Source organism: Pituophis catenifer, unplaced genomic scaffold (assembly GCF_029215685.1).
Source record: "Pituophis catenifer annectens isolate HBS135680 unplaced genomic scaffold, rPitCat1.0.hap2 SCAF_1, whole genome shotgun sequence".
Taxonomy (NCBI): Eukaryota; Metazoa; Chordata; class Lepidosauria; order Squamata; family Colubridae; genus Pituophis; species Pituophis catenifer.
In genome coordinates this window covers 354,858,506-354,869,568 of record NW_027256881.1, presented here as the reverse complement: position 1 = coordinate 354,869,568, position 11,063 = coordinate 354,858,506, and the positions used below count along the sequence as shown (strand labels likewise).

The 11,063-nt window shown below is 55.8% G+C and overlaps 1 protein-coding gene across 1 annotated transcript; it reads left to right on the top strand.

Moving 5' to 3' along the window:
• The first annotated feature begins 5,528 nt into the window (after nucleotides 1-5,528).
• OCEL1 (occludin/ELL domain containing 1) lies at nucleotides 5,529-9,794 on the top strand. Its single transcript, XM_070931954.1, is given in 6 exon segments — nucleotides 5,529-5,745; nucleotides 5,747-6,688; nucleotides 7,285-7,469; nucleotides 8,188-8,359; nucleotides 8,459-8,509; nucleotides 9,675-9,794. Coding segments are annotated over 6 exon segments (1,644 nt in total). The 5' UTR covers nucleotides 5,529-5,571.
• Nucleotides 9,795-11,063: the final 1,269 nt, after the last annotated feature.

Here is an 11,063-nt window from a genome sequence, read left to right as displayed (position 1 = left end):
TTTTATAAAATCACACCGAAATATTTTTAGAGGCTTATTTTAAATGTATTTTCTCACAAATACTCCAGTTTTATATGCATTTGATTCTGACAAATACTTTTCTATGCATTTTGATACTTTTTGAGCCAAGGATGGCTTTGTGTAAATGGGAAGCGTGTGGCTGGAAATTCAGCAGCCGGGTTCCGTCTACACCCCAGTCTGGAAAATGTGGATTGGGATGAAACCCATTTGAGATCGTGGCTAAGCCAAGCCGGCTCCTTCAGCATCCTGGCCAACCGCAGGTTTAAGGAATGGCGAGGAGGGCTTCTCTTCGCTTGAATGCTGCTTCTGGTGTATCTGTGTCTTTTTTTCCTCCCTTCTCATATGCTGAGAGTTACGCAACACCCAAAGGATCTCAGCGAAATCAATTGTAACCGTTACCCCCAGATGATGTTGGCAATTTTTTTTAGCCTCGTGTGAAATAGAAACGCACTAAGCTAACACAACCACACCCTTAACTCTGACGCTTTCTGTAATCAATGCAAATACTTTCCTGCAGCGTTTTGTATTTTCTGCCTAGGTAGAACTTGATTATAGTAAGAAATAATTATGATATGGAAATGATTGAGAGTTGATTCATACACAGGCAGTCCTCAACCTACAACCTTCGTTCAGCAACCATTCAAAGTTAGTATTGGCATTGAAAAAAAGCACTGATTTACGACTGGTTCTCACTCAACGACCGTCACCCTCTTGGTCAAAACCTGGCAAAGCCCTTGGCAACCGGCCTGTATCTGTGGCGGTTGCGGTATCCTAAAGTCAAGAAATCGCCGCTTGCGACCTTCCCAGCCGGCTTCCGACAAGCAGAGCTCACGGGAGAAGCCGTATCCGCTTAATGACTGTGTCATTTGCTTAATAACTGCAGGGATTGGCAAAAAGGTCGTAAAATCAAATTGATCATTTTTGGTGTTTTTAACAGTTTATAAGTTTTCCCTTATTACGTACATAAGTGCTTAGTGAAGAGTGTATTGTCTGGGTCAATTAATTTATATACCATAATACTTTTCCCACTCCTAATTTCTACCTCTCCTGTCCAAGCATTTATACGTGTCCAAGTCCCAGGTTTGAAAATATTTTGTATCTTCCTTTTCTTTTACTTTTCATGCCGATCTGTCCATTTCTGCGCAATGTAAATTTTTACATCATCCTCTGTGGCTGTTTCCTCATTTTCCCAGTACTCCACAAATACAATTTTTGCTGCTGTCAAGACATGTAATATTAAGTATAAGTTCCCTTTATCATACTTTTCAGGTATTATGCCTAGCAAAAATATTTCTGGTTTATAATCTATATGTTGTTTTAACATTTTCTCCAATTTTTCTTTGCTTTTACACATGGCCACCACATGTGATAAGACTACCTTGTTTAGCAACAGAAATGCTAGTCCCAATAACAGTCATAAGTCGAGGACTACCTTAGGAGCCTACCATATGAATCATTCTGAGTGTATTGATTTCCAGTGGCGACCCAGAGGAGGTCTCCCTCTGTGAGTCACGGCTGAAGGGTGAATCCTCCCCCCTCCCCCCCCCCGTTGAGCCCCCCAAGCATTCATAAACCGTCTTAAAGCAAGCCACAGTGTCTCTCTCCACGAAAATGACGGGCAGTAAGCAAAGCCGCCTCCCTTCTTGGACTTTATGATTTAGTTGTAGACCTGGAGCACCAAAAAGGACTCCCCATTTTATTTTGCACTTTGATCTATGATTTGGGAGTCTCTTTCGGTTTTTAATTTTTTTAGGCCAGAACAGGAAATCCTTTCTAAATAAACACTTGAAAGGCAGTGCGGCTTTCCGTTTCCTTACTCTGAGCACCGAATTTTCTTTCTTTTAATTGTGGAGTTCTACTTACAATGGCGAATGATTTTTAAAGTAGTATCAATATTCTGCCGGTTCTTAGGGGTCAGGCCTTTCCAGCTGCTGGGTTTTCTCTGTGAGGCTGCCCAGCCATTTGGAAAGATTTCCATGCCGCCTGCTTGGATGAAATGGCAGGCAAAGAAGCTGCCCGCTGGACCGGCCAGGAAGCGCCTGTGCTTTGCTGCGCTGCTTCACCCGCTCAGGGCTGCCGCTGTGCGTGTGTCGGGCCTCCCTTTCTGTCCCATTTATAAAACGGGGAAGCTTTCCGTACAATTCAAATCTGACGGGTGAGGTGGGTGGTTTTGTGTCCTTGCCAGCTCCTGTGAGGAGGTTACAGGGCAGCGCTGCTGCTTGGCCAGGGACCCCAGGCGAAGTGTGCGTGCGCGGAAGCTCCGGGCCCAGCTGAGGACCGGTCGCAGCAGAAGAACGCGGGAGCCAAGAAGAGTTTGGATCCGGAAAGCCCTTCCAAGGAGCCGGCGAAGCGACCCGCAGAGGCTCCGCTGTCCCAGTGAGGTGAAGCCGGGGTCCTTGGAGCTCGCAGGTAGAGCAGCCACCGCCGGGGAGGCTCCCTCCGGCACCTGCTACCGCGCCCGATTCAGCCGGCGGCCCCACTTCCCTGAGGCCCCCGAGGCTGCGGGAGGCTGGGCCGTGTCTTGCCTGCCTGGCCCCGGTAAGAGGGTCACCTGTCCGCCCCAGCCCACCCCTCCCCTCCCCTCCCCCTGCGCCGCTGCTGCCCGGGGCTGCTCCTGGCCGGTGGGCTCCCTGCAAGGACGCTCCGCGCTGCCCCGGCCCGGCTTCCCTCCCTGTTGCCCGGAGCCATCGGCCCCCGAGACCGCGGAGCCCGGAGGCCGCGCGTGGCTGCGGCGCCGCTTCTCCCTCCGGCCCGAACTCGGTCCGTGGGCCGGCGCGGGGGCGGAGGGGGGGGAAGGCGGCGTCCCCTTAGCATTTCTTTTTAGGATAGGAAATAAATGTCTGCATTCTTTTAATTGCACCCTGTGGTTTGTCTTGCTCTCTTGCAATCCTCCCTCCCTCTTCTCTCTCTCTCTCTCTCTCTCTCTCTCTCCTTCCTTCCTTCCTTCCCTCCTTCTCTTTCTTTCTTTTGCATGGGCCATTAGGAAGGATGGGCGGGGGGCGATCCCCCAAAGGAAAGGATCTTCTGTCGATTAATTGGAGTGACATCTGCTGTCCTGAAAGGAAAGTTTACCTGATCTGGCTGCTCTCAACCTCTTCGTGTCTGTGGAGGAGGGGATTTCTTAGGGTTTGATTGAGTTGCTGATATATTTGCCAATTTCCTATCGTTTTCACCCAAAGGGTCAGTGGTGGTCAAGCATTCAAGCACCCAGATTAAAAGACAGCATGAAGAGAAGAGAAAAGGAGGGAAAGAAGCCTTCAACCCCTTCATTGAATTGAAAGAGAATTGAAAGTTGAAGCCTTCCAGAGCGGGGAAATCCCCCCCAGGGTCTCCAGAAGCTCTTTGGGGTTGGGGGGGGGGCTGCAGGGAGGGTCTGATTCTGGCAGGATGATCTGCATCTGCAAAAGCCTCCCCAGTCTTAAAAGCTGCAGGTGAGAAGGACTCTGCAGGCAATCCGCACAGACACACCTGGGAGCGCAGGGCAGCTGTCCACCCTGGAAGGCCGCCTCCCTCTTTGTCCTGCCCATTTTCCCTGGTGGTCAAGGCCGCGGGATTCAACCTGAAGGCCCAGCTGGACCCACACAAAGGCTGGCCCCGAGTCACCCAGGGCCTTTCCATGGCTGGGGGGGGGGAGGGGGACTTTGGATTTCAGATACCCCTAAGAGTTTCCGGGCACCCAGTTCAGCCCCTGCAAAATGAGCGCTGGGGCAGGGAGAAAACTGTTGGCAGGAGCTTCTGAAGGGGCCTCAGCCCCCTCTGGACACGGAGCCCATCCTGCCCCATGGGACTGAGAAGAGGTGTTCAGAGATTGAGAGGAGACCCGTCCTCCTCTTCCTCTTCCTCCTTGCCTTCCAGAACATGGATCCATGGGTCCCTGCAAAGTGGCTGTTGCAATCGAGACCACTTGGGCAGTGCCACATGGGCATCTTGGTCCTGAAGTGAAATTAAGGAATTCAGGGCTGGGAAGCCTCTTTCAGGGGCTCCTGCCTGGCGCTTGCCCTCTGCCACTCTGGGCCTGGCACTTTTCTCCAGGGCAGCCTCCTGTTAATCATTAACCTATATGAAGCCCGATAAGATGCCCGCTTGGAGCCCAAAACTTTTGCTGCGCCAGAGCCGGCAGAGCCCCACCAGCTCAGAGCCCTCCCCCCCCCCCCCGGCCAAAGGGAGGAGGAAGTTGCGCGCTTCCTCACTGGCCTTTGAAGTGGGCTCAGCTGGGCCCTGATCCCACCACCCTCTTCCTCTCTGGAGTGGGAACTACAAGCAGGCGGAAGGTATGGGGGCCATCGGGGGGGGGGAGGCTCCAAGCGTGGGGCCCTCCAGCTGTGTGGCGGGATGAAAGTAAACATCTGGACGTGGACTAAGAAGGGGCAGCCAGAGGTGGTCTTACTAGGAGGGTTTCTTCCTCCTCCTCCTCTTCCTTTTCGTCTTCCTTTTCTTTGTCTTCCTCATTCTCCTCTTCTTCTCGGTCTTCCTCCTCTTCCTCTGCCTTCTCATTCTCCCCCTCCTCTTCCTCTTTCTCTTCCTCTTTGTTTCCCTCTCTTCGTCCTCCTCCTTCTCCTCTCTGTCTTCCTCCTTGGAGAGCTTCCAGTGGGCAGTGGGTCTGGCAGAGGGATCAAAGGTCAGGTGGAGAGGGTCAGAGCAGATGGACCAAGGCAGGGGCTGGGATTCTTCCTTGAGGGGAGGCACAGGCTGACTGGACCCCACCCTGGGCCGGCTGGGAGGGCAGGAGAGGTGGAAGCCCTTGAATGCACCTTTGTTTCACCTGTTCTCCCTCTACCTGGAGCTCTTCTGAGATCCTTTCTCAGCTGCCCCCCCCCCCCCAGCAAACGAACAGACTCCAGGCAGCCAGCAGAGCCAGCGGAGTTGGCCTTTGCCTGATGTCCATCGGGAGATGCCGGAGGCAGAGCTAGGCGAGAGCCATCTTATAATTGGCACGATTGGCACTGCCAGCTGCCCTTCCCTCTCTGGGCCTTTGGGCAGGGCTGGGTCTGGGAAGGAGAGGGAGGTGTCCCGTGGTCACCCCAGAAAGGGGGCTTGGAGGTCCAGTGCTGGCTGCCCTTGGCCTCCTCCCCAGTGGCAGGGAGGGGGAGGCTACCAAAAGACAGGCTGGCAAGGGCATCAATACCCGCTCTGCTCCTGCCTTGGCTGCCCACTGCTGCCCTGAGGAGGTGGGAGGGTGGGGGAGGTCCCTCCTGGGAGAGTAACCATCATATAATTGAGCGTCATAATTCCATTGTTTAGCTCCAAGTCCAACTAGTAAAAGCCACATTTAAAAACGCACATTAAAAGTTAAAAGTTGATACAGGAAGTTTTTAGCCTTTTCTTAATGGACGCTTTCACCAAAAAGGCTAATTTCTTTCTTTTTTTCTTTCTTTTTGTTGTTAATTTAATTGGGCTTAAGAAAAGATCTCCCAGCTAGGATCACCATTTCTATTTCTTTATCTTTTCCAAATCAGCTGCTCCCGGCCCTGAAGACAAGGCTTGGCCAAGCTGTGAGGGAGGAGGGGAGGGGGAGAGAGACCCCTCCCAGGAGAGACTCCGGGGGATCAGATGCTGGGCTCAACCATTGAGAAGCCCTTTTCAGCTGGGGCAGAGAGGCAGCCTCTGGGGGGCCTGGGGGCAGACCCATGGCTTCCCTCCAGCCCTCTCCATCCAGGGCCACCAAGGACGCCTAGTTCTGGATGGAGCTCTTGGTCCGGCTCTCCAGCTGCTTCCCCCCAGGGTCCCCCCCCACCGGTCAGCCCAGCCAGCCTTCCCTGATGGCCCTCCGGACCCAGAAGTGCCCTCTCTGAAGCCCATCCGACGTTTCTTCCCTCCCTCCTGGAAGAACACTTTCGGGAGATGGTCCCGAGAAGAACCTTCTCCCTTGGCCCCCTCCTCAGCGCTCCCAAACTCCCCACCCGCAAATCCAGGTCTGGAGGGTCCCGAGAGAACCAGCTTGGCTGGGGAGGATGGTTCCACCAGTAGTGAGAAGAAGGATGAGGAAGATGGTAAGGAACCCGCTTCAGATGCCACCACCTCTTCCAAGTCTGGAAAGTCCATGACAGTCACTAGCCACGGAGGGGCCTCCGCAGCTCCACTGGGATATGAGGAGAAGCTGGAGGCTTACGACCGCAAATACAGCTACCTGAAATCCTGGCCTGGCCTCCTGAGGCTTCTTGGGGGGCTGGAGCTCATTTTGGGTGGGATGGCCTTTGCTTGCACCGCGGCTTACATCCAGAAGGACTATCAGTGGTCCCAACTTTATGGCAACAGCTTCACCGGAACAGACTACGGCTACTATGTCCCGATGACCCCATTTGTGCTGGTGGTGGCCAGCCTGGTGTGGCTGCTGACAGTCATCCTGCTGGCCCTGGGGGTGACCATGCACTACCGGACCATCCTCCTCAACTCCCACTGGTGGCCGCTGGCCGAGTTTGCCCTCAACCTCTCCATGTTCCTGCTCTACCTGGCGGCCGCCATCGCCTACGTCCACGACATCAACCGGGGCGGCCTCTGCTACTCGGCCTTTGCCTACGGCCCCCTCATCACGTCTCTGTGCCAGGTCGAAGGGGGGCAAGTGGCCGCCCTGACCTTCCTCTTCCTCGCCCCCTTGCTGTACCTGACGGGCTCCCTGGTGTGTCTCAAGATGTGGCGGCACGAAGCAGCCCGGAGGATGCTGCTCCCGGTAAGACCCCCCATGGGGGGGGAGGTCAGTGAAAGGATTGCTGGAGGGCATGGATGGAGCTGGGGGGAAAACCTCCGCCTTGTGGGGGAGCCTCTGCCTCATTTGCAGGGGTCCCAGGTTGCAATCCTCAGGAAGGTGGAAGAGACCTAAGTGGGCAGCAGCCCTTCCCCCTCCCCCTCCCCCAGGACAGAGACTGTGCATTCAGAGGGAGAGGGAGGCATATTGCGGGGGTCAGGAGGAGGGCCAAGAAGACGCCTGCAGGCCCCTCACATCCTGGACATACATTGTTCCAACTCTTTCCCTCGGGATTCTTCCTCCTCCTCCTCTCCTCCTCTGCATGTACCGCGGAAGCTTCTGCACCAGAGAATGCTTCATTCCTTGTGTGTCTAATCACACTTGGCCAAATAAAAGTATTCCATTCAATTTAAAAAAATTCCCAGGGTATTCAGTGCAATGGGGGGGGGCAGGAACTGGGGACGTCTCCTCCCCCCTTTCCTCCTGAACAAACGTGACCCTTGGGGAGAAAAGGCCTGGGGCTACTGCAGGCCTTGTTCTCCTCCTGACGGGGGTGTCCTGGTCTCTTGGCCCCCCCACAGCTGAAGCCGATTCTGCTGCCAGGTGCTTCTCCTCAGCACCTGAGGACCCCTCAAGCCCAGGGACGTCCAGCCGGCCGGGGCTCCAGGCGCGTCGTGTTCTACGAGGAAGGAGGCCCAGAAGTCCTCAACAGCGCCATCCCGGTGGGGCATAACCCCAGACCACTTATCGTCCCCGATTACATTGTGTAAGTACCGGAGAGGGAACGTTTTAGAATAGAATAGAATTCAGAATAGGACAGGACAGGACAAGATTACAGAGTTGGAAGGGACCTTGGAGATCTTCTAGTCCAACCCCCTGCTTAGACAGGAAACCCTATACTATTTCAGACAAATGGTTATCCAATCTCTTCTTAAAAAGCTTTGAGGGTTTGCCCTTACTTTTGTTCATTTCAGCAGCTTTTCACTAGCTGGCTGGGGAATTCTGGGAGTTGAAGTCCACAAGCCTTAAAGTTGCCAAGGTTGGAGACCCCTGGATGCTACCCCCCAAAGGCGTCCACGGCAGGGTTTCAAAAATCAAGATGTACTATTCAAGTCCTTAATTTTTCAAACCCTCCCTGCATCCGGGGTCTGCTGGGGGGAATGTTTCGGGGTGCCCTGGAAGGAAGAAGTCTACGTGGGCGAGGATGGCCACCTCCAGAACCGATGCCAGCCAGGCTGGGCTCTCTGCCGAAACCCCAATTCCAGCCTTTTCTTCAGCTCCCGATTTCTGCTGAGCTGCACCTCAATACTCCTGCCTGCAACCAGCTGCCCTCCAGGAACCTGCGGTGTCAAGCTCTTTGGGGGATCTCAGATGGTCCCCCCTTCCCTGACACTCAGACAGGGACAATTGCAGAACTGCCGTTAAGTCTCTCCAAATCAGGGGCTGTTTTCCTGTTGACCCTTTCGGTTCTCTCCTCTGGACAGGAGGTACCCAGCCATCGGGAGTCCGGCCGAGCGTGAGAAGTACACGGCCATCTTCAAGGATCAATATCCGGAGTACCAGGCTCTCGTCCGCGAAATCCACGCCACGAGGCAGAGATTTAAAGAGCTGGATGCCCTGATGTCCAGATTGCCAGCCCATCCGCAGAATAAAGAGGTTGCCTGCATCCCCAAGACAATCCTTGTCTCCCCTCCCGAGTCTGCAGTTGTGGGGGAGGGTCTCTCTCTGGGCTAAACCTCTTTTTCCCCCCTGCAGGAGCAAAGCCGCGTCTCGGCTGTCTGGAGGGCCTACAGAGGCAAGAAGAAGGTAAGGGGGGGGGATTTCTCAGTTACTCAGCAGCTGAGGTTTCATGGGGTGGGGGTCTCTTTGGTGGTGTGGGAGCTGCCTGCCCCACTGAGTTCGTCTCCTCCTGCAGGGGCCAAGCGGAGCCCTCCTTCCCCTCGCTCTCCCCATGGCAGGTTGTGGCAGGGCCAAATGCTGTTGTTCCTGGCCTGTTTGGGTCTGGGGGGGGAGGGGCTGCAGACCCCGAATGTGTGGAAACACAAGCCCCCCCGAACAACAGTTGCACGTTTGAAAAGCGATCACAGGTCACCTTTTTCAATGTTGCTGCAACTCTGAACGGTTGCTAAACGAATGCTTGTTAGTTGAGAACTGCCTGTACATGAGACGGGGGGGGGGGGCACGCCAGCCCTGTAAACAAACAAACCCCTCCATGCAGGCCTCTAAAAGGGGTGGGGGGCAGCTGTGGCTGGAGGAGGGGGAGATAAGCTTAGAAGACCACCCCAAGGAAAGGAAACAAACAGGGTGCAAGGGAAGCCGCCCAAGAGTTGTCCCCCTGGGGGGTGAGGGGGGGGTTTGCTAGGTGCCCCCCCTCCCCTTCAGGGCAGTCCTGATCGTGCAAGGCTCGGTTTCAAAAACACTTTTATTTTGTTTATTAAATGTGTATCCCTCCCACCTCACAGCAACCGGGCAGCCTACAAGAGTAATAAAAATGATTTATTAAAAATAATAAAAAATAAAACGATGCAGGCAATCCTTACAAACATTTGTTTAGTGATCATTCAGTGTTACAGCGGTGTTGAAAAAAGGCAGTTATGACCGTTTTTTCGCACTTACGACCACTGCAGCCTCCCTGTGGTCACGTGACCCAAATTCAGACACTCGGCAATCGACTCACATTTATGACGGTGGCAACGTTCCCGGGGTCACCTGATCCCCTTTTGTGACCACCTGACTAGCAACGGAGAAGCCAGATTCACTCAACAACCCTGTTGCTAACTGAACAACTGCAGGCAGCCATGGCAAGAAAGGTCGTAAAACGGGGCAAAACTCACTTAATGACACTCTTGCTGAGCAACATAAATTTTGGGATGAATTGGGGTCGTAGGTCAAGGACTACCTGCAGTAGATTAAAATGAGGAAGGTTAAATGCTTTTGGCGCCAGCCTGAAGATCCCTCCTCCTCCCCCCAGGACCCCTCCTTCCTGGAGAAACAGGAGCGCTGTGACTACCTGAGGAGGAAGCTCTCCCACCTCAAGGCTCAGATCCAGACCTTTGACGCTGACCGGAGCCAGTCGTCCGTGACCCTTTGACGAGGGGCCTGAAGACCAGCCCGGCCGTGGAGAATGGGCTTCGGACATCGGATGGCAGACCCAGCAGCCCTTTGGGGAAGGAAGGAAGAGGAGGAGAACCAGCAGCCGAGGGGGGGGAGGGGGCTCCTTCACAGGGATGACAGCTGCCCTATGGGGAGCGCTGGGGCCCTCCTGGAGGAAGCTCTCTATGGGGTGGAGGCCCTCCTGGTGGGGTGGGAGCAACCTGCATGTAGCCCCCATGGGCAGCTGCCCCATCCGTCCTGAGGCTCCTTCCCCAGGTTGAAGGTGGCTCTTTGGGGGACTTTATGCCTTCGCCCACCCCCGTCTGCTTGCTCTGCCCCCAACAGGAAAAGGGGGGTAGATGGGGGCTCTTCCCCGGAGCCTCGGGGCACAGAACTGGCCCCGTTTCCACCTTGTGCACCAATTTTTGAGAATAAAGAGTGGGCTGAGGAGACCAAAATGACTTTCTGCGCGATTTCATCTTTGCTGAAAGAAAAACGGCCCCCACAGAGGCCACCCGGGGGGGGGGGGGAGAGGGGGAGGGGGGGACTAGGCAGTGGGGCAGTTTTGGGGGCTTCTGGCGACTCACAGGTGCCCCAAATGAGAGGCCTCTTTGGAATAAAATCCGGGGAAGGCAGGGGGTGGGGTGAGGACGGAGCAGGGGGTCTTGCTTGCGGGGGATTTCAACCCTTGGCAACCAAGGTGGGGGGAGAGAAGGGGGTGTGTGTCTGAGGCAGGGCTCAGGATCTGGAGGGTTGGGAGCCTGATTGCAGCTGCTGCGCCTCTGGCTTCGTGGGCGAGAGGGGAGGGGCCGGCTGGGGGCCCTGCCGCCTTCCAGACCTCCCGGGCCCCAAGCGGGGAACGAGGGAAGCCGACGGGCCGCCTGCTTCCTGGTCGCTCGACAAACCCTCCGCCAGCAAAGCCGCCCGGAGACGCTCGCCGCGCCCCCGCCCGCCTTTGGGCGCTGAGCCCGGAGGAGCCGAGCCCCGCGGCGCCCTTGGAAACGGCCCCGGGAGGCTCCGCCTCTGCAGCGGCCGCTCCCGGCCCGGGGCTCTTGGCCTACGGCGCCCGTCACGCCCAGGCGGCCTTTCGGGGGGCCGCAGAGGCCCAGCCTTCCGGGAGCGCTGCTTGGGGGGCCTGGAAGGCGGCTCGGCTGGGGGGAGACCTCCGCCGCCTCAAGCCCCTCCTGGCCCCCACCGGCCGGGCCCGCGGCGCCCAGCGCTCGGGCTGCCTGCGGGGGCTCCTCCCCTCCCCCGGCTCCAGGCCCGC